At 39.5% G+C, this 21,165-nt stretch overlaps 2 protein-coding genes across 2 annotated transcripts; one reads left to right on the plus strand and one right to left on the minus strand.

The window, feature by feature from the left end:
- The first annotated feature begins 11,385 nt into the window (after window positions 1-11,385).
- On the plus strand, window positions 11,386-17,176 carry LOC131456808 (L-amino-acid oxidase-like). Its single transcript, XM_058625454.1, has 8 exons — window positions 11,386-11,514; window positions 12,346-12,383; window positions 12,491-12,714; window positions 13,756-13,868; window positions 14,589-14,790; window positions 14,876-14,944; window positions 15,626-15,762; window positions 16,230-17,176. The coding sequence occupies exons 2-8, from the start codon at window positions 12,350-12,352 to the stop codon at window positions 17,038-17,040; spliced, it is 1,590 nt and encodes a 529-aa protein (XP_058481437.1). The 5' UTR covers window positions 11,386-11,514; window positions 12,346-12,349; the 3' UTR covers window positions 17,041-17,176.
- Window positions 17,177-17,927: 751 nt separating this feature from the next.
- LOC131456809 (uncharacterized) lies at window positions 17,928-19,910 on the minus strand. The gene is made up of 2 exons (XM_058625457.1): window positions 19,852-19,910; window positions 17,928-18,802 (listed from the first exon to the last, which is right to left on the minus strand). The coding sequence occupies exon 2, from the start codon at window positions 18,780-18,782 to the stop codon at window positions 17,931-17,933; it is 852 nt and encodes a 283-aa protein (XP_058481440.1). The 5' UTR covers window positions 18,783-18,802; window positions 19,852-19,910; the 3' UTR covers window positions 17,928-17,930.
- Window positions 19,911-21,165: the final 1,255 nt, after the last annotated feature.

Genomic DNA, 21,165 nt, shown 5'->3' on the forward strand with positions numbered 1-21,165 from the left:
CCCTCTAAACTGAGTAAAAACCAGCTGCATTGCCACTGAATCCTTCAGTTTTTACACCGCAGAATGTGTGGGTTACAGTGGAAACAATAAGGCAGTAATGTTTTACACTTACCACTGTGTAATCATGTCACTTTCACTTCATTAGTGGGTCACGGTGCTCGTTAAAATTCCTGCACACAAGTTTTCTCAGCTGTTTTTTCCACCAGGACAATGTGTCATCTCTGGCCCAAAATTCTGCTTCATTAGGACCAGGTTTTTGGTCTCCATGAGGTCACAGGACAAGATAAGGTCTACAGGACATGATAAGGTCTACAGGACAAGATAAGGTCTACAGGACATAATAAGGTCTACAGGACATGATAAGGTCTACAGGACAAGATAAGGTCTACAGGACAGGTCAGTGTTTGTGCCAGAAAATGTCCCTGAAAAAGACAAGTACCAACACACACGTATACTTTTGTGTGACTGATTGATTCTGCTGTAAAGAGCAAAATATCAGATGTGTGACAACAACAGGGTCATGTGAAGGCTGTAAAAATCAGTGTGGACATAAAGAACTGCTGCTGTGGAAATGAATGAAGTGACTGTGTGCGCACTAAGTTCTTCACATTGTTGAGAATCCTTGTGTTTTCAATCATCTTGGAAGAATTCAGCACAAACTCCAGAGCGTTCTGTGTTCCACTCGACTTCATGGCTGTCATTTCTGGGATGTACTTCCTCCTGTGGCCAGCAGAGGGGGACTCTTTCACTTCATTTACTTCTGTTTGTGTCAAACTGATGTGTGTCTACCAAATATAGTGTGTTTTTAAATAAATATTTCAAAATTGTTACTATTTCAGATCATATTATGTACAAAAATGTATGAAAGGGAATCATATAAAATAGATTTTACCGGCAGGTTTGTTTTTGTTTTGATTTAAATTGTACATTATGTCCACTGTGGTCACTTCCACGAGCCTACTGACATTAAATCTGAGCATTCATAAGTAAATAAATAACAATGGTAACAAACTACAAATGAGTTATTTTAAAAGTTTTAACTTTAAGATACTGCCACGGCTAAAGTTAGAAGATAAAAAAGATAAAAGCAAGTATAAAGTGTATTTATCCTCTTTATCTGAAGATGATAAAGTAATTAAAGAACTTTATTTGTGATGTTTTTTTATATAAATACGGAGGAAAACATGGTGTTAAATGAGGGAAATGTGAGATTGATTGATTGATTGGTGACATACGACACATCCGGCCATGTCCACGCAGGTGTTTTCACTCAGGCTGATGACGGAGTCATTAAATCCGCGGCTGCATCCTCCGCCTCCTCCTCTTCTTACGTTTCCTCCTGCGGACACGTCGGTCCAGTCACAGCGGAGCCGCAAAAACCCGAGAAAAATACGCCGTGTAACGACAGAGACTATTCCTGAAGGAGGGAAGTTTAAAGTTTAAAAAAACAAGAAAAAAGAACGAAACCAAAACAAAACAAATAACCGCGGCGCGTGACGTCAGACGCCGAAAAGGTGGTCGCGTGGCCGCAGCTTGTGTTTAAAACGCAGAAAGGAGAATTTAAGATTGCTGATTCAACCTGGTCCAGATGAATGACTCGTCCAGAACGGTGTGTAACTTTGGTCAAGTTAAATTAACTCAACTGTGACTCTGTGGGCTGAATTCTGCCTCAATGTTAGCCAAGCTGCACCTCATTAGCTCAGTTTGGGTTTAATTTAAGCTTAAATATTTCCTCAAAATTTGCCTTAGCTCTATGGAAACCTGACTTAATATATGAATAAATAAATAGATAAATAAATAAATAAATAAATACATGTACAAATGAATAAATGCATAACTAAATGTATAAATACAGAAATAAATAAATAATACAGGTGAGGTGTCAGGGGGGCGTGAGAGGAAGGGTGGGACAACTCATACAGTGGTTTATACAGATAAATATTATCAGGTTCTCAATAGTAGGGGGGACGTGAAAAGAATTCTGTCCTCCAGGGGGACAGAATTCTTAGCCTTATTTATGCCTTATTGTCATCTTAATTCTGCCTTGCTTATTTGCTTAATTTCAGCTTTAAAACAAACTAAAATGCAGAGGTGGGTAGAGTAGCCAAAAAAATTTACTCAAGTAAAAGTACTTGCGAAATTAATTACTTGAGTAAGAGTAAAAAAAGTATGCAGTGAAAAGACTAAGTGAAAAGTACTGAGTTTCTCTGGATTTGTTGTTTGAAATATTCAGAGCAACACAAATGGTACAAAATAGACAACATAGATAACACAACAAATAAAGATATGTTAAATAATTATTTTAAATAACAATAAACAATAAATAGTCTTTATAATAAAATAAATAACCCTTGAACTAAATCAATAATACATTAAAATACTCAAGTTAAAGTATGATGTGTTAAATGTTGAAAAAGCAGATTCAAGGTTCCATAAATAAAGTATTGTCTTTATCTCTAAACATTCAATGTTTTTTTAATGTTTTTTTCAAAGGAACAAACTTGTGCTTCCTGCTCACGGAGACCAGGTTGGACCAGGTTGGACCAGGTCCATGTTTCAAAGTCCTGACTGTTTAAAAAAAAGAAGGTGAGTGACACCTAATGACACCTCATTAGAATTGTATTAATTGTTCTTAATGTGAAATTAACTTCTAAGTTTAGAGCTAATTAACATAAATTACTGAACAGATTAATAAACAGAATTTATTTAATTTTAATTTATTATAATGTATACAAATCTTTTAAAACTGTTTAAGTGATAGTTCAGATTTGCACTCGCTCTCCTACACCAAACTCCATGTTTGTGTGTTGCTGAGATAAATCTCAACTAGAGCTGAAATGATTAATCGATGAATCGATGATTAATCGACAACTATTTTGATAATCGAATAATCGGTTTGAAGCTTTTTTTCATGATTAAAACAGTATTTCCGATTTGTTTAAGCTTCTTAAATGTGAGTATTTTCTTCATTTCTTTGCTCTGGGAAACAAAGAAATCATTAAAAAGTCAATGATTTTGGTTTGTGGACAAAACAAGACATTTGGGAGCATCGTCGTTTCCAGGTTTGACGAACACCGATCAACATGTTTTAAGGTTTTCTGATATTCTGAATACCAAACGATTCATCGAGAAAATAATCGATAGATTAATCGATTATGAAAAGAATCGTTAGTTGCAACTCTAAACAATAAAAAAGTGACTAAATACACAAAAGTCAAAACTGTTGGAGGCAGCAGTGGACCAGTAGCTCCCGTCTCATCATGAGCTTTAAAAACTTTAAATACCCTGTTAAATGGTGGTCAAACATGTAAAGCAGTGAACACATTAAGATTAGATTAATAATCTGTAGCTCATACATCCATGTTCCAGAACACCTGAACTAGTTGCTTTACACCTGTTGTGGCAGGTGCTTGAACATTGTCATTGACAGGTTTGAGACTTGACTCTTAACTGTTTTTTCCCTTTTTTCTTTTTCAGGTTGATCTTCATGAAGCTCTTCAAAAGTAGGTGTCGAGCATTTTAACCCTGGGTGGCCGCCGTGTCCCCAGACTTCTTCTTGGCCGCCGTGCCTGTATCTATCCAGCTTTCCTTCAACATGCTGAAACTGTTCTTAAGTCCAACATGGCCACGTTCTTTCTCCTCTCCTGCTTCCCAACTGTCAAATAGCTGAGGGTTGTACATGGAGCATTAGCTACAGACAGTGGTTGGATGATGTTGTTTTCTGTTTGTTGGTCCATTATCCACTGGGTGTTAATCTGGTCCTCTGTAGTTATGTTTTTGTCAGACTGCTGAGCAAAAGGTTTGGAAGAATGAAGTGTTTGACTGATACTGGGTGGTTTTAAGGTTCTTTGGATGCTTGTCTTGGAACGAATGCTTGAATGGGATTTGTGTGATGTCTGGAATGGATGGTCGAGATGCTCTGAGAGTAGGATTCTGCTCAGCAGTTCACATTAAGGTAGATATTATGTGAAGATGCTTGATTGTAATGCACTAACCTTTCCTTTTTAGGTCTACCAACGAATGGTAAGTCCACATTTATTTCTTTTTTGGGGGGCTACTGTGTTGGCCTCCTTGTTAGGTTTTGCAGAGTAGGGGAATAAAAATAAAACTTGTGTGGTGTCTTTTTTGAGTGAATTTCATCTTCAGTACTTGGCTGTTGGCAAGTGACGTGCTAGTGCAGTTGCCCACAGCTAACTACCGAAGACCATGTACCCCAGCTTTACTACACGATTCACCCAGCAAGTTTATCTGGGTGAATTATTCGCTGCCGCCGTGCCAATCTGTCCTTTTCTCACTTTAATGAAAAATGTGTGTTAAAGTAGGAGAAGGTTTTTGTTTTTTTTCTTTGCTCATGACCTGTTGTTGGAGGACCAGATATTAAATCAGCTTTAAGCAAAATTAATGCTTGTAGATGGTAGGAATACAACATTGGATGTCAAGGCTTAGGCTTTGGTCTTTCTGTCAGATATGGCTGCCATGTCATAACGGTGCTACTGCTTTTTTCCTCTTTACCAACGTGGCCATTAATCAACAGTTAGACTTAAACACGTAAAAATAGATCCTGGTGATCTACAAACACAGTTCCTGGCTTTTGTTGTGGCCGCCGTGCCACAGCCTTTGTAAAATGATGCGTCCCATAATGCAAGTCGGTTATGACGGCCGCGTGTACTCATGGCCCACTTGTATTATCGTACGTCCCATAATGCAGGTGGGCAATGACGGCCGCCGTGCCCTCATGGCCCACTTGTATTATCACTAGTCCCCATCACCTTGCGCGTCTAGTCATACACACCCTGACCTACAAACATGGGTGCCTCAGCATCCATGCACCGTAGGTGTACGGTAAGTGGTCTAACCATTTATTTTTCAGATACTCCAACGAAGGGGACCACCCGACATCACTGGATGGATCTTAAAATTTGAAATTGCGATTTTAGTTATGTTTTAAGTATTAAATCAAACAGTAAGTGCAGTTCTGTTCTGCTGAGCTTTTTCACACGTGTGTGTGTCTGTGTGTGTGTGTGTTTTTGGTCTGTATGTCTTGGTCTTTTTGGTCTGTCTTTGTCTGTCTGTATTTTTTGGTCTGTCTTTGTCTGTCTGTCTTTTTTGGTCTGTATGTCTTGGTCTTTTTGGTCTGTCTTTGTCTGTCTGTCTTTTTTGGTGTGTTTGTCTTGGTCTTTTTGGTCTGTATGCCTTGGTCTTTTTGGTCTGTCTTTGTCTGTCTGTCTTTTTTGGTCTGTATGTCTTGGTCTTTTTGGTTTGTCTTTGTCTGTCTGTTTTGGTCTGTATGTCTTGGTCTTTTTAGTCTGTCTTTGTCTGTCTGTCTTTTTTGGTCTGTATGCCTTGGTCTTTTTGGTCTGTATGTCTTGGTCTTTTTGGTCCGTCTTTGGTCTGTATGCCTTGGTCTTTTTGGTCTGTATGTCTTGGTCTTTTTGGTCTGTCTTTGTCTGTCTGTCTTTTTTGGTCTGTATGTCTTGGTCTTTTTGGTTTGTCTTTGTCTGTCTGTCTTTTTTGGTCTGTATGTCTTGGTCTTTTTGGTTTGTCTTTGTCTGTCTGTCTTTTTTGGTCTGTATGTCTTGGTCTTTTTGGTCTGTCTTTGTCTGTCTGTCTTTTTTGGTCTGTATGTCTTGGTCTTTTTGGTTTGTCTTTGTCTGTCTGTCTTTTTTGGTCTGTATGTCTTGGTCTTTTTGGTCTGTCTTTGTCTGTCTTTCTTTGGTCTGTATGCCTTGGTCTTTTTGGTCTGTATGTCTTGGTCTTTTTGGTTTGTCTTTGTCTGTCTGTCTTTTTTGGTCTGTATGTATTGGTCTTTTTGGTCTGTCTTTGTCTGTCTGTTTTGGTCTGTATGTCTTGGTCTTTTTAGTCTGTCTTTGTCTGTCTGTCTTTTTTGGTCTGTATGTCTTGGTCTTTTTGGTCTGTCTTTTTTGGTCTGTATGTTTTGGTCTTTTTGGTCTGTCTTTGTCTGTCTGTCTGTCTTTGGTCTGTATGCCTTGGTCTTTTTGGTCTGTCTTTGTCTGTCTGTCTTGGGCTGTTTTTGTCTGTCTGTCTTGGGCTATCTTTTTCAGGCTGTCTTTGTCTCGGGCTGTCTTTTTCAGGCTGTCATGTGCTGTCTTTTTCAGGCTGTATGTCTTGGTCTTTTTGGTCTGTCTGTCTTGGGCTGTCTTTTTCAGGCTGTCTTTGTCTGTCTTTGTCTTGGGCTATCTTTTTCAAGCTGTCTTTGTCTGTCTTGGGCTATCTTTGTCTGTCTTGGGCTGTCTTTTTCAGACTGTCTTTATCTTTGTCTGTCTTGGGCTGTTTTTGTCTGTCTGTCTTGGGCTGTCGTAGGCTGTCTGTCTTTCAGGCTGTCTTTGTCTGTCTTGGGCTGTCTTTTCTGTCTTTTTCAGGAAAATCCAAGTTCTTGTAGTTCGTCTAAAGGTGCAGTAAGAAGTAAAGTAATGCATTTGATAATCCTAGATGAGTTATTCCTGCTTTGATTATGAAGCTAAATTTAGATGTTTTAGGTGTCCTTCAGCCCATGGGAAATGTTATGAAAAGCTTTATTTCAGACATTTGTTTTTGATATCCATTTAAACAGACTTTGTTTCTAATGCAGAAGCTGTAATAAAGTGTTATCCACTGCCATCAGCCTTGGTAGTTTAAAGTGAAATGTTAGTGTTAACTGGAATTCGACATTGCAGCTGACTTGTCTCTTGCTTTGCCAAGTTTAGTTCCCACTAAAGATGCTGAACCTTTTTTGTTCATGTTTTTTTGCATGTCATGTTGGGAGGCCTCCCAGCAGGGGATTTTAGTCATCCCCTGCAAAACCATGCGTTAACTCGTGTCTTGTAGGGATGCAGGTATATCCTGGACAGTTTCCTACATGGGATTGTCCTCACGGTGTAGGTGGCAGGATTAGAGCGCGTTACAGTTCTTTAGGAGGAAACAAACCTGGCAGAGAGACAACTCAGATTATTTTTAATTACGGTTATGCTAAATTTGAGAACTTTATCTTTTATGTTATTTAAAATGAAACCTTATCCTGTCGGCTGAATTTCATAAGTCATGATCAGAAAAAAATCTGACAATTTAGCTTAAAGTTTGGACTCCAAATATCTTCTTGTGGCAGGATTTAGCAGCTGCATCATTAGAATTGATTTTCATAATTAGTAACTTGTTTCTTGGATTCACTATCTGCAGCTTTAGTTAACCTTGATCATGCAAACTTAAGTTGTATTTTGCCTCTTATTTGCAAAGCTGGGAACTGGAAGAGGTTTTTGTTGTTGCTAGGATAGCATAGGGCTAACTCCTCACCAGAATAGCAATTTCAGCAAACAAGTGTCTATAGTTTACCATTATCCATGACTTTCATTCAATTTGTAAGTTTGACATTGACATCCACTTAATTCCACAATTTAGGCAGCTTGTGAAGTCATTAGGATGATGCTCAGTCATGATGCATTGATTGGCTGCCTGGAAAAACTGCAAGTCTTCCAGTTGCCCAGGCAAATTTCCTTCTCTAATTCTGTAGCCTCGCCTCAAAGTTTCTCTGCTTGAACCATCATTTTGCTAAGCATGAAATCAACTCCACTTTCCTGTCCTTGGATGTCATTTTCTCTCCCTGCAGCCTTCCAACACTCATTACTGTCGTCGTCGCATCTGCTAAAGGTAGCTGTGTCTTGATTCACTGCATCTTCATGTGTTTGGTAAGATGTGCCACTAGTCTACTGACAGAGCAGACACCTTAAAATGCTTGGCCTAATTTACCCAAATGGTTCAATAGTTTACAAGACTTGAATTGAATTTGACATTTTCGGGGTCAGTAACCTGACCTCTAAACTTTTGGGAAACGATGCAAAAGATCGCAAGCTCTTCTGCATGACCCAATAGAATCAACATTGAGCAAATGTATTGCTCAATTTGTAAATCAGTCAGAATTTAATGAGCTGGTTATCTTCACACAACAGAGAACAAGGTAAATAGTCGACTCATAAAATGGTAAGGCTTGTCCTTCCCCTTCTTCTCTGTGTGTGAGGAAATCAAGCCACATATCCTGACTGGGTGGCATACCATGGCAGTGCAGTTTCCAAAATCAGACAAGGATCCATCTGATTTTGTGACTCAGTCCATCATGGTATGCTTTGAACTTTCTCCAAAACAATTGGTATGGACATGTTTGTCAATCACTTGTAGACAGAGTGAAGCATTTGGTCAAATTCAGGTCAAGCATTTTCAGGTGTCTGCTTTGTCAGTACTCTAATGACACATCTTACCCAACACATGCAGATGGAGTGAATCAAGATACAGCTGCCACTAGCAGAGGTGACAACAGCAGCAGTGGGTGTTGGAAGGCTGCAGGGAGAGACGATGAGATCCAAGAGCAGGAATGTAGAATTGATTTCATGCTTAGCAAAATGAGGGTTCAAGCAGAGAAGCTTGTGGCGAGGCTACAGAATCAGAGAAGGAACTTTGTCTGGGCAACTGAGAGATTTGCATTTCTTCAGGCAGCCAACCAAGTCATCAGGATTAGCATCATCTCAAATGGCTGGCAGAGTGAGTAGTGTTGGTTTGATTTCATGAAATCTTCAGAACATGGTCTGATATTGAGTTGTGGTTGGAGGTAGAGATGGTTAAGAAAACTGTCAGTGTAGAACAGGAAAGTCATGTAGAGACTGGGGGAGGGCATCCATCAGTGGACTCCATGTTGGACACTATGACCTGGATAAGTTCCATTCTGGATGGCTCCAGCGAAGACCTTGCCCAAGAAGAACAGACCCTCCTACAATGATGGGATCTCTTCAGGTACTTTCTTTCAGATGGGACTAACTTTTGTTTAATCCACATTTACTTTATGCTAAAGTATTTCAACTTTATTTTCAGATGTTGGACCTACGTCACTCTGCCCAGCACGACATTGTCGCACTTAACAGCAGAGAGTCATCCAATCCAGGATCCCCTGCCCCCATTTACCCATAACCACACATCACTTATTTCAGCCTGTATTGATTGTGACATTGAAAACCTGTTTTTGTTACCCTTTATATCAAGTAAAATATATATGTATCTTAACTTGATGGTTGACTTTTTTTTGCTAAGCATGAAATCAACTCCACTTTCCTGTCCTCGGATGTCATTTTCTCCCTGCAGCCTTCCAACACTCATTGCTGTCGTCGTCACATCTGCTAAAGGTAGCTGTGTCTTGATTCACTGCATCTTCATGTGTTTGGTAAGATGTGCCACTAGTCTACTGACAGAGCAGACACCTCAAAATGCTTGGCCTAATTTACCCAAATGGTTCAATAGTTTACAAGACTTGAATTGAATTTGACATTTTCGGGGTCAGTAACCTGACCTCTAAACTTTGGGGAAACCATGCAAAAGATCGCAAGCTCTTCTGCATGACCCAATAGAATCAATATTGAGCAAATTTATTGCTCAATTTGTAAGTCAGTCAGGATTTAATGAGCTGGTTATCTTCACACAACAGAGAACAAGGTAAATAGTCGACTCATAAAATGGTAAGGCTTGTCCTTCCCCTTCTTCTCTGTGTGTGAGGAAATCAAGCCACAAATCCTGACTGGGTGGCATACCATGGCAGTGCAGTTTCCAAAATCAGACAAGGATCCATCTGATTTTGTGACTCAGTCCATCATGGTATGATTTGAACTTTCTCCAAAACAATTGGTATGGACATGTTTGTCAATCACTTGTAGACAGAGTGAAGCATTTGGTCAAATTCAGGTCAAGCATTTTCAGGTGTCTGCTTTGTCAGTAGTCTAATGACACATCTTACCCAACACATGCAGATGGAGTGAATCAAGATACAGCTGCCACTAGCAGAGGTGACAACAGCAGCAGTGGGTGTTGGAAGGCTGCAGGGAGAGACGATGAGATCCAAGAGCAGGAATGTAGAATTGATTTCATGCTTAGCAAAATGAGGGTTCAAGCAGAGAAGCTTGTGGCGAGGCTACAGAATCAGAGAAGGAACTTTGTCTGGGCAACTGAGAGATTTGCAGTTCTTCAGGCAGCCACATTGTCACACTTAAAGCCAGAGAGTCATCCAATCCAGGATCCCCTGCCCCCATTTACCCATAACCACACATCACTTATTTCAGCCTGTATTGATTATGATATTGAAAAGTTTATATTGAAGTTTTTGTTACTATTTATATCAAGTAAAATATATGTGTATCTTAACTTGATGGTTGACTTGTAGTTTTTTTTCCATGAATTTGGATTTCTTTGAAAATAAATTGCATTAATATGTTACTGTAGACTTGGCACCTTTGACTCTGCTAAAAGTGTTAGGGTTAGATCTTAACCAGAAAACTCAAAAGTTAACCCTAGTTGTCCTAAACACTTTAAGGTCGTTGTATTCCTACCCCAATTAATGAAAATGTGACTCTTGAATTCTGAACGTTAACTTGGTCTATTAAGATTTAGAATATAAGTTGTGTTGACCCTGAGGAGCAATTTATTGCTTTCATTCAAACCAATTTATAACAAATGAGGTTAACTGCTAGAGTGGCTTAAGTGGCAAGAACAATGTTTATGATTAGTCCCTTTTCTGGTTTGTAGATTAAAGAGAATTAAAGAGAATAATTGACTTAAAACAGGGAATGCTACGGTGTATAGTTCCCACAGGTCCTTGATAGTTGGAATTTGAATTTGGGGTATTTTAAATACTTAAAGTAACTAAACCCCTAAACTACCTTTTTCAGGTTAAAACTAGTGTATATGATTATCTAGTAATATTATTTAGTGATCCAGGTGCAACTCTTGGTAGGTTTGTGTAAAGTATTTGAATTACGTGTTAGAAATGGGTGTACGTACTGCCTTCTCTGGCTAAACACCTCCCATTAGATTTGAATTTTCATATCAGCTGGCTCTTCTTCTGCTTCAAGGTATGACTTTGCACAGACAGGTTTTCACAGCCAAAACCATTTTGTGAATTTCTCTGCGAGATGAATAAAGTATCTATATAATTCACCATGTCATAGTGACAAAGTGTTTGTGCTTGGAAGAAAAGAGTAACTGCAAACATTGACTTGCCTTCATTCTGTTTGGTTGTGTGCATGTTTGACAGTATTTAAAAAAGACTAATGTTTACCCAGTAATTGACTTGCCTTCATTCTGTTTGGTTGTGTGCATGTTTGACAGTATTTAAAAAAGACTAATGTTTACCCAGTAATTGACTTGCCTTCATTCTGTTTGGTTGTGTGCATGTTTGACAGTATTTAAAAAATACTAATGTTTACCCAGTAATTGACTTGCCTTCATTCTGTTTGGTTGTGTGCAAGTTTGACAGTATTTTAAAAAGACTAATGTTTACCCAGTAATCAGTAAGCACCCTGAGGACTTCCACTTGCTGAGTAGTTGCCAAATAAAGTTTCTGTTTCTGTTCTGTTTGAGACAAACTGCTAGTCTTCCATCTAATAAGAACTCGCTGAAGACCCAAACCAGGACTTTGGGCTGTCATCGCTACCATCAACCATCAGGAGCTTCTCCAAAGAGGACACACTTCCATCTGGGGCATTAGAGGTTTGTGTAAAGAGTTGTGTTTTGATTGCAGAATAATTGTGAAAGGTTCCCTTTTTTGTATAGAGGAACTGTGAAGTGGCTGCATTTGCTCTAGAGGTGTTGCACTGCCTCAGACGCCAGGCATTCATATCAACGTTTACGTGGGGAACTGCAGTAATTTAACATAAAGTTAAACGTTTGACTCCTTGTGAGAAAACTAGGTCTTTTATTTATTTTAATACCAGAGTTGACATTTATTTTAACATTAAAACATCAGCTGAAACCCTCAGCTAAGGCAGATTACTATGACCACCTAAAGAGACAATTTAGTTGTTGCTACTTCAGGTGTTTCTTTTGGTAGTGACACTAAATCTAATCTAATCTTTAATCTAATGGCAATTTGTGATAAATCAGCAATGGGATTAAAAAGTTTTTTTCTTTCTTTCAAAATTTCATTCAGACCTGTCCGCTACAATTTGAAAAACTATAAACTAAGCCTGTAACAATATGCATATTGAAACCAAAATCAATCGTGTTGATGCACGTTCGACACCATCCCGAGACCGCCGTGTTTTAATAAATTGTCCTGCTTTTGTTTTCAAGATCTTTTTTCTTATCAAATAAATAAATCGACCCGTGTATCGAACCGTGATTGTGACTTTTGGTTTATCTTTATAGGCACAAAGTGTAAATTGGTATTCTTAGACACACACTGGACAAAAATAGGTAAAATTTAGAAATTCCCAGAAAATAAAACACATGTTAACTGTACTCTTTATTTTAAATGAGTCTATCTATATAAAATAACGGTCTCTGTTCTTTCTTCGTCCTCACCCTTCGTGACACCAATAGCTGAATGACATCGACTAAGGAGGTGATGTGGAAATCAAGTGGGTAATCTCTAATCAATTAAAGTTATACTTCTGACATCCTGTAAGTGAGAGCATGTTCGGTTTATGTGTCCATTATTTTATTTATTCATTTGATTTGTCGCCAGTCGTGGTCACGTTGATGCTCTCAATGTTCCAAAGTCCTTCTGCTACTGCTGAAAGCCAGAGGGACGCACTGAAAGACTGTCTGGCAGACGCAGACTATGACGAGCTGCTGCAGACGCTGCAGGCCGGCCTCCCGCTCATCACCGCGTCTCATCATGTTGTCATAGTCGGAGCTGGGATGGCTGGACTCACGGCTGCAAAGCTACTGCAAGACGCTGGACACCAGGTACATACTGCAGACAGCTGTGAATGTTTTTGCACCTCCAGCAAGTAGATGGAGTCATATTGGGAGGAATAAACCAAGTTGAGGTTCAGACCACCACTCTGGAACTCCCTCCCTGAGGTTGATTTACTCAGTGATTACACTGTGTGCACAACTATTACGCACGTTGTATTCCTAAAGATTAATTTTGTTGAATAAATACAGTTCTCTTAGTCAATCCAAAATGTTAACAAAACCTAAATCCTGAATATTTAAAAAAAGGATAAGTGAGTTTTGGCTTTGTCAGGATAAGCTGTGTGCACAATTATGAGGCAACGGAATGGAATAACTCAAATGTTCCCATCTCACCTGTTTGTTTTTATTTATGAGTAAGAATAATGACTCAAATTTAGTTGTCTGTTAGTTTCTTAATCGGTTGACAATCACCCACAGCCTCCCAAATACTATTACTAGTAATAGTACTATTACTACTAATAGGTGTATTGTCTTCCCTCGCTTGCTACAAATCTCACGTTCAAGAAGAGCCCAAAAGTCTCGAGTTTAGGTCGGGCGAGGAAGGCTGTCATGTCATTATTCTGTCAAATTTAAAGCCTTAAAGATGACAGAGGCCATGCAGAGGAGTACTTGGGTGCATGAGCTGTCCTGTGTAAAAATCATGGTCTTCTTGAATGATGTAGACTTTTCCCTGTACATTGTTGGAAGAAAATATCTTCTAAATACTGGTTGCAGGTTTGGGGGATGATTTTTAACAACATCTTCAACCTGAAAAGGTCCAACGAGTTTATCCTTAATCAAAGTAGCTTATACCAGTACCCCACCTCCACCTTGCTGACATCTGACTCGACATGGAGCACTGTGTCCATTAGTGATGAAACTACGGGCTCGTCCGCCAAGAGTCACTGTCATTTCATGTGTCCATAAAACCTTTGAAAAATCTGTCTTCAGTTGTTTCTTGTCCCAGTCTTGTCGTTTCAACTGTCTGTTTTTATCCAACTTGCCTAATCCCCAAAGTCTGACACAATGGTATGTATGTATTTGAATTAGGTGACCATTTTAGAGGCTAGTGGTCGTGTTGGAGGACGTGTGCAAACCTACAGGAATGAAAAAGAAGGCTGGTATGCTGATTTGGGAGCCATGAGGATCCCGAGTCATCACAGGCAAGTTCAAGATACACATACCTAGGGGCAAGTGGAGATCACAAATTATGTTAACCTGGTTTTGCTTTTTCTTTAACCCGCTAATCACCCGATTATTTAATAGGTAGGATTAGGAGGATTCAGTGCACAAACCCCTTGGACATTCCCAAAGGGCCTTCTGTTTGATTGCACCTTGTAAGGGATGCTTATGCTTACATGAGGAAAAGTCAAAAATGACTAAATATCTCTGTGCATCATATAGCAATTAAAATGTCTCTGAAATATGGGTCAACTTTTATCAATCTAATGCTGTTGGTACAGTTTGGTTTGGTACAGTATGGCTTGGAATGGTTTGGCTCAGGCTTGTATTTTGTCTGAGATCAGTACCTTTATTTGGTAGGGGTGTAGCGTGGCATCGTACTGGTGCGCTTAACAAACGGGACAGAGTAGACAACGGCGTTCATGCATCAACAAGACAAGCTTTGTATGAGGACTGTGGACGATGCAAAGTAGTGAAGTTTTTCTGACGCCCAATCCGCTGATTGTCGAGGGATCGTACCATACCATTTTACTCTTGTACCCCAAGAGAAGGGTGCCAAAGAATGGAACTGTAGGGGCTGGTTATTTTGGGGGTATTCCTAATAGAAATGCAACAAAAATACTTAGCGCACTGTACCAATCCAAACTGAACAAGATGTTCGCTGTCACATGCTAACCCTATCAACACCATCCCCTTGACAGCATCGTCTGTTGGTTTGCCACAAAGCTGGGGGTCAAGTTAAATGAATTTAACATCGCAGACCCCAACACTTTTTACTTGGTGAACGGGCTGCGGGAGAGGGCTCACACAGTGCAGTCAGACCCTGACGTCCTTCAGTACAAGGTGAAGAGCAGTGAGAAAGGGAAGTCGGCCAGTGAGCTCCTACAGCAAGCTCTGCAGAAGGTATGTCTGACAAAAAGCCTCAACAAAACCCTGTGTCGGACATTCAACAGCTGATTAACTCAATTGAACTTTTTTTCTTTTTAAGGTTAAAGATGAAATAGTGACTAATGGCTGCTCTGATGCGCTGAGAAAATATGATCGTTATTCACTGAAGGTAACGCACATGTCAGATTCAGATGAATGCATTATGTAGATCATTACTGGTTTAACAGCATACTCAGGAATTTACTGCACACTCCACACTTGAGTGTGTCTAACGACATCGTGTGGCCTGCCAGCGGCCCCTGCAGAGGACCTGAATGACATCTTTCCCATCCTAGCCACAGTCTTTTGAGTGTGCTGCCTTCAGGGAAACCTTCAAATAACTTGTTACCCCCGGGCCATCACAACCGTATGTTTATTGTGCATGTCTTGACATATATCCTTGACTGCATCATAATCCACCACTAATTTTATTGTCTCGTACAACGAAAAAGGCTTTCTATTACATTTTATGATATCATATAAATAAAGTATTTGGTGATAGTGTATGGTTGTCTCTATGTGGCCCTACTTGCAGTGGACTGGCGACCTGTCCTGGGTGTACCCCGCCTTTCTCCTTATATCAGCTCGAATTAGCACCAGCACCCTCTCCAACCCTTTAGTGGTGGATACATTGGTAGTTGAGCAACTGTCTAGAGCAAACAAACAAACAAACAAAAAAACGTATCCTCACTCCTCAGGAGTCTCTAGCAATGTACGTGACAACCTGAAAACATTTTATTGGATGATTTTAAATGTTCTGCCTTTCTTTCTGAACTGCAGTTACATCAAAACATTGGCTTTTGTTGAACAGGAGTATCTGAAAGAAGAAGGAGGTCTGAGTTCCGAAGCGGTGAGAATGATCGGCGACCTGCTTAATGGACACAGCTATATGGCAATGGCGCTGATGGAGATGATTCATGACAACTATGAAATCAGTGACAACAAAACGTAAGGCCTGAACTAGCAACACAACGACACAAGGACAACAATTACACATTAGCATAAATGCGCAAAACATTTGAACCGCGTCACGGGTGGGGGATATGATGATATTAGATTTTGAATTATTAGAATGGAGCTGCGGATTGTCTGCTTGTCATGTGACCAACAACAATTGCTTGAAGCGGTTCTCATACATGTGGAGCTCCTGGAGACAATAGTGAGACTTGTCGAGTTGTGTCCAGTTCCGGAGGCTGGAAGTGAACGGTTGGAATATTTTAGGTTTGAGTTGTCCTTTCAGAAAGCTCTGCAGGCTCACCTGAGGACTGAGGAACGTCTGCGGGTTTAGTGGCACTAGCAGCATTTTTGCAACAGATGTTACACACTAGAGCTTAAAAAGTTTAAATGTGCATTTACTTTATTTTGCTTGCTACAAGAGAGCATACAACACATGTATTTGTCCTATTTTTTTGAAGGTACTACGAGGTGACAGGTGGGTTTGACCTTCTCCCTTCAGCTTTTCTTAGTGTCCTCAATGGCAGTATTCTCCTGAACTCCAAGGTCAAGCACATCAGCCAGTCTGATACAGGTGTCACTGTATCTTACCAGACAGGCCAACAAACGTCTTCTCTGACCAAACTTCAGGCAGACGTCGTCCTGGTAGCGACCACGGCCAAAGCAGCTGTTTTCATGGAATTCAGTCCAGCACTTTCCGTTGAAAAGATGGTGGTCCTGAGGGAAATCCACTATGACAGTCCCACTAAAGTCATCCTCACCTTCAGGGAGAAGTTCTGGGAGAGGGATGGCATTTTCGGTGGGAAAAGTATCACCGACAGGCCCTCTCGTTTCATCTACTACCTCAGCCATAGTTTTCAGACGAATAAGGAGATTGGTGTCCTCCTAGCTTCCTACACTCTGTGTGATGAATCCTTACTTTTCCTTGGAGTAAGTGATGAAGACCTGAAAGAGCTGGTTCTGAGAGATCTGGCAGAGATCCACGGCGACTACGTCAGGGATCTGTGCACAGGGATGATTGTAAAGAGGTGGGCTTTGGATCCTTACAACCTGGCTGGCAACGCTCTCTTTGCACCCTACCAAACCTTGGAGTCCTCCAAGGAGCTCTTCAAAAGTGAAGGCAGAGTTCACTTTGCCGGTGAATACATTGACTTTCCTCACGGCTGGATTGAGGCAGCAATGAAAACCGCAATCAGAGCTGCAACAAACATCAACAAAGCTGTGCGCAAAGAATGTGCTACACCCCCAACTGAGATGAGCTGTCATGTGTAATCAGAGCTTCTTGTCTAGGGGCCACCAAAGTGGTCTCTTAAATGCTCTTGTTTCTATGCTGGACGTGGCCCACCTTCAGAAATGTTTGATTCCATGTCAAGTGTTTTTTGTGTTTATTTCTACATCTATCATTTTATTCTGGTAAAGTTTTTTCACTTTATCAAACATAGTTTTCTGTAATTATATATGTATATATATATATATATATATATATATATATATATATATATATTTTTTTGAGCATGGATGTTGTCTAGTTGTTGATGATGTTGCCTCATAGCTTTATTTCAAAGACCTGCATCTTTTGAAATTTCTTCTTGGATTTGCTTGTGTGTTTACGTTGCCTCTTTCCAAATATAAAAGCTAACTAATCTTGTCAACACTTGTGATGTTGGTTTAAACAAAATCATGTATTTCTCGCTGCAGTTAGAACTCTTCAAAAACTTAATGGAAAAATAAAAGCCTCACTTGGCACACACTACTTTATTTGAGTGCAAAACAAATAATAACTTTATTGATATACACAGAGTTTACAAAATGAATTTCATTAAGATGCATTATAATTTAGTTACACATTACAATTAATTTAGATATATTGAAGTATCATTGTTATTCTATCACTATATGCACTGTGTGAAGTAAAGGACTCGAATCAAATGAAGAAAGCTGTAATTCAATGCCATTTAAACAATATCAGTGCAACTCTGGAGTATTATATACAGTAATAAATCATAGATAAAATAAATAACAAAAGTAAAAGCAAAGTATTCATTTAGGATTAATGGGAGGGCAGCGTCAGAAAAGGGTCTTTGCCCAATCAAATATGCACATCATCTGCTGTGGCCTCCTCTAGAGGGGGGACAGCTGAGAGAAAGAAACTATAAACAAAATTAGCAAGGCCAACAGAGCAGTTTTCCTGATCTGTGTATGAACAGCATAGGCAAAACCAGGCTGACGGGCAAACTGAACCAGAGAGCAGCAATCAACACCGCACAGCCAACATTATAACTCAGCACCTGCGAGTTCTCCACAGCCAGAGCGACAATAAAACTGACAAAAAACAAACAGAGCACTGCCAGAATGGCCGTCATTGTGTTGAAAGCGTTCCTCTTTGATCGGTCAACACGCGGACTGTTCCCGCCCACGTCCCCCGGCCCTGGATGAATCAGAACACAGAGGACAGAAATGCTGCAGAAAGAGATGCCGACCAAGGACGTTGCTAGCACGACGAAATACGGGACATGGGGAATTTTTGGGTAGTACAGATGGAATATCCCGACCCAGGCAGAAATCCACAGCCACCCAAATGCAATGCTAACGTTTCTGATCCTGACGCCCCCTGACTGTCTCAGCCCCAAGTAGGTGATGGGGTGAACCACAGCCAGATAACGCTCCACGCATGTCAGCACTTGAAACAACGTCAGTCCAGGAAAATAGGGAGCAGCCAAATATGACCCTAAAAGGTAAATCTTTTGATCATTAATGTATGCGCCACAGTTGAACAAGAGAGCTCCCAAACCGTAGATCAGGTTGAGGACAACCGAGTGGTAGGTGAAGACGTCGGAGTGGCTTGTTGTTGTGCAGGAGCGCTGCTGTCGCCATCGCCGCTGACCCAGGTGGAGAACAAAGATGGAAGCGGGGGTGATGAGGAGGATGTTGCCGATAGAGTAGGACAGGGAGAGGGTCGATGAAAGGTCGGGGTCCTGGCAGTGCATTCTGTCAGAAGAAGAGTTGACTGACATTTTTGGCTTGTGTGATGTTGCTTTTGTGAAGAAAAGAGAGGAAAAGAAATCAGAAATAGGACTTTATTTTTTTCACTGGTTTTATGTCAAACCATTAATAGATAATAATTAGATATTGTACCTTTTCACACATAAATGTTGGATAATTAGAGACAGGTTTCAGCTCCTGCTATAATGTTGGAGATGATTTTTTAATTATGGTTTTAAACGTCTTTATTGATGTAAAACAATCATGTGTGCTTATGCAAAGCAGCAACATTATATTCATGTCTTGTGTCGATAATTCTTTTGTTTTAATAATTTTCAACATTTTCTTTTGTTATATGGAGCAAATATTCACATTTAAGAAGCTGGAAAATTTAAAGAAACTTCTTTTAATTATTTTAAAAAAACTAATCAAAAAAACTCATAAATTGATTATCAAAATAGTTGGCAATTAATTGTCTTAATTGTTGCAGTGCTGTGTAAAAGTAAAAAAATAAGTGTATATTGTGCCTTTTCACACGATAAACATTAATGATCCTTTTCGTGGTTTTATGGTTTTAAACTTTTAAACAACGGAAAAACAATCACTTGTCACTTAAACGTGTGCTCATGCAAAGCAGCAACATGATATTCAGAGATATTTAACTTTTTTTTATTAATATTGAAGAAAATTAATATGTGGAATTGTTTCCCAACTCTTATTTCCTAACACTTGCACATTTCCATCCAGGTCCAGTTGCGTGTTATTATTATTATTAGTGGTATTGATATTAATAAAACAGTTTGAGGCAATTCAAACGACTGCTGATAAAAATAACGTTATAATACTATAAAAAATGTCACGGCCATCTCTAGAACTATTTGGACAGAACTCTACTTGTAAGTGTAATGAAGTGTTATTTTCTTTCTCCACTCGACTCCTGAAACTTAAATGATGTCATTTTAAAGAAAATATATTATAGATTTACGTCAACGCTTGAGGTGAGTACATTGCCATTTACATAAGACAGTGAATAAAACCGTATATGTCATCAATAAAAACTGTAGAATTTAAAATATGGACTGAAGAAGACAAGTTAATTACCTTCACCCCTCGTCGGCAGCGTTTGTTTCTGACTGTGCGTCTCCTGACGAACATCTGGGTGTAATGACGGTGTGTCACAGTGACTAATGGCAACAAGAGTGTTTGCATGTTGTCAAACTCATTTGCAAATGTTCCCCCTTTGCTCCTGCTTTGGCGTGTGATGCTGGGGACGATCCACAGCCGCCATGCTTGAAGTCTGCGGACTTTGGTGCACTGAAAGTATTTAAATGTTTTCTTTCATTTGAACTAGGGCTGTTCAAATGTGGTTTTTTTTTAATTTTGATTTTAGAATACACTTGTGAAAAACAAAGTGCTTTTCTGAATCACGACAATCTCAAGTTCAATCAGAAGCGACGGCGATAAAACACCCACGGATATTACTAACATTAAGTTAAGATGTATTCAAGTTTAATTAAAAACTTGAATATTAAAAATAATAAGGAATGGAATTATTATTATTATTAATTATAATAGAGGAAGATTGGCAGCCCTGATTTGAACACCTGCCTTTAAAAAAAAAAAATAAAAAAATATTTATTTAGTCACATTTGACAGAATTCAAATCACCCCTAAACAGACACTGCTGTATATTCAAATGATATGGTGTAGCACCAACCACTGTTCCATCAGCTGCTGTTCCTGCAAACACCATGACCTCTGCACACACCTTTCCCACATGCCTCAAGTTTAACTTATAGGAGCTTATAGGAGCATAAGGATTCCATGTTTCCAGCATTGTGTATGTTCAATATGAGCTGTTCTATCAACCTTTCACGTTTTTAGTTTGGTTCAAACAATATCGTATAAATAGTGACAACCAGGAAGCTGGAAAAATACTACTCATGGTGCATTGAGCCGAAGGCACTATGGACAGTGGATACTAGACGTATAGGAACATCTGATCCAGTGAACAGGAGACCTTGGGAACGTAGAGAACACGGGATTCTGGGATATAAAACTGAGGGAACACAAGACCTCAGGAACATACGACATTCGGACCCTGGGAACTTAGGACAATAGATAATTAGAAACACAGGAACGTTAAATTATTGGAATATCTGGTGCTTTTAAAAGGGAACATAGGGCACAGGGAAACAAATCATCGTACACTCGGAACAAGAAACTGGGCTATAAGAATTCTGAGAATTTCTGTAACCGGAACTTAGGAACCTGAAAATATAGCATACTGGCAAACGTTTTAGGGAAAATTTGTGATTACATAACTGTACATACTAACAGTGTTGCGTCAGTTTAAACAGAGGCATTGTTGAGTCAGGGTTTATTTAGCTGTTTATTTATGAAAAAAGTCACAGT

The sequence above is a fragment of the Solea solea genome, chromosome 3 (genome assembly GCF_958295425.1).
Source record: "Solea solea chromosome 3, fSolSol10.1, whole genome shotgun sequence".
NCBI lineage: Eukaryota > Metazoa > Chordata > Actinopteri > Pleuronectiformes > Soleidae > Solea > Solea solea.

What these genes read in the sequence shown, in the direction of transcription:
- LOC131456808 (XM_058625454.1), top strand. Translation starts at nt 12,350, where the DNA reads ATGACATCGACTAAGGAGGTGATGTGGAAATCAA. An exon ending in TGCAAGACGCTGGACACCAG is followed by an intron (nt 12,715 to 13,755) that starts GTACATACTGCA and finishes TATTTGAATTAG; the next exon opens with GTGACCATTTTAGAGGCTAG. An exon ending in AGGATCCCGAGTCATCACAG is followed by an intron (nt 13,869 to 14,588) that starts GCAAGTTCAAGA and finishes TCCCCTTGACAG; the next exon opens with CATCGTCTGTTGGTTTGCCA.
- LOC131456809 (XM_058625457.1), bottom strand. Translation starts at nt 18,782, where the DNA reads ATGTCAGTCAACTCTTCTTCTGACAGAATGCACTGCCAGGACCCCGAC.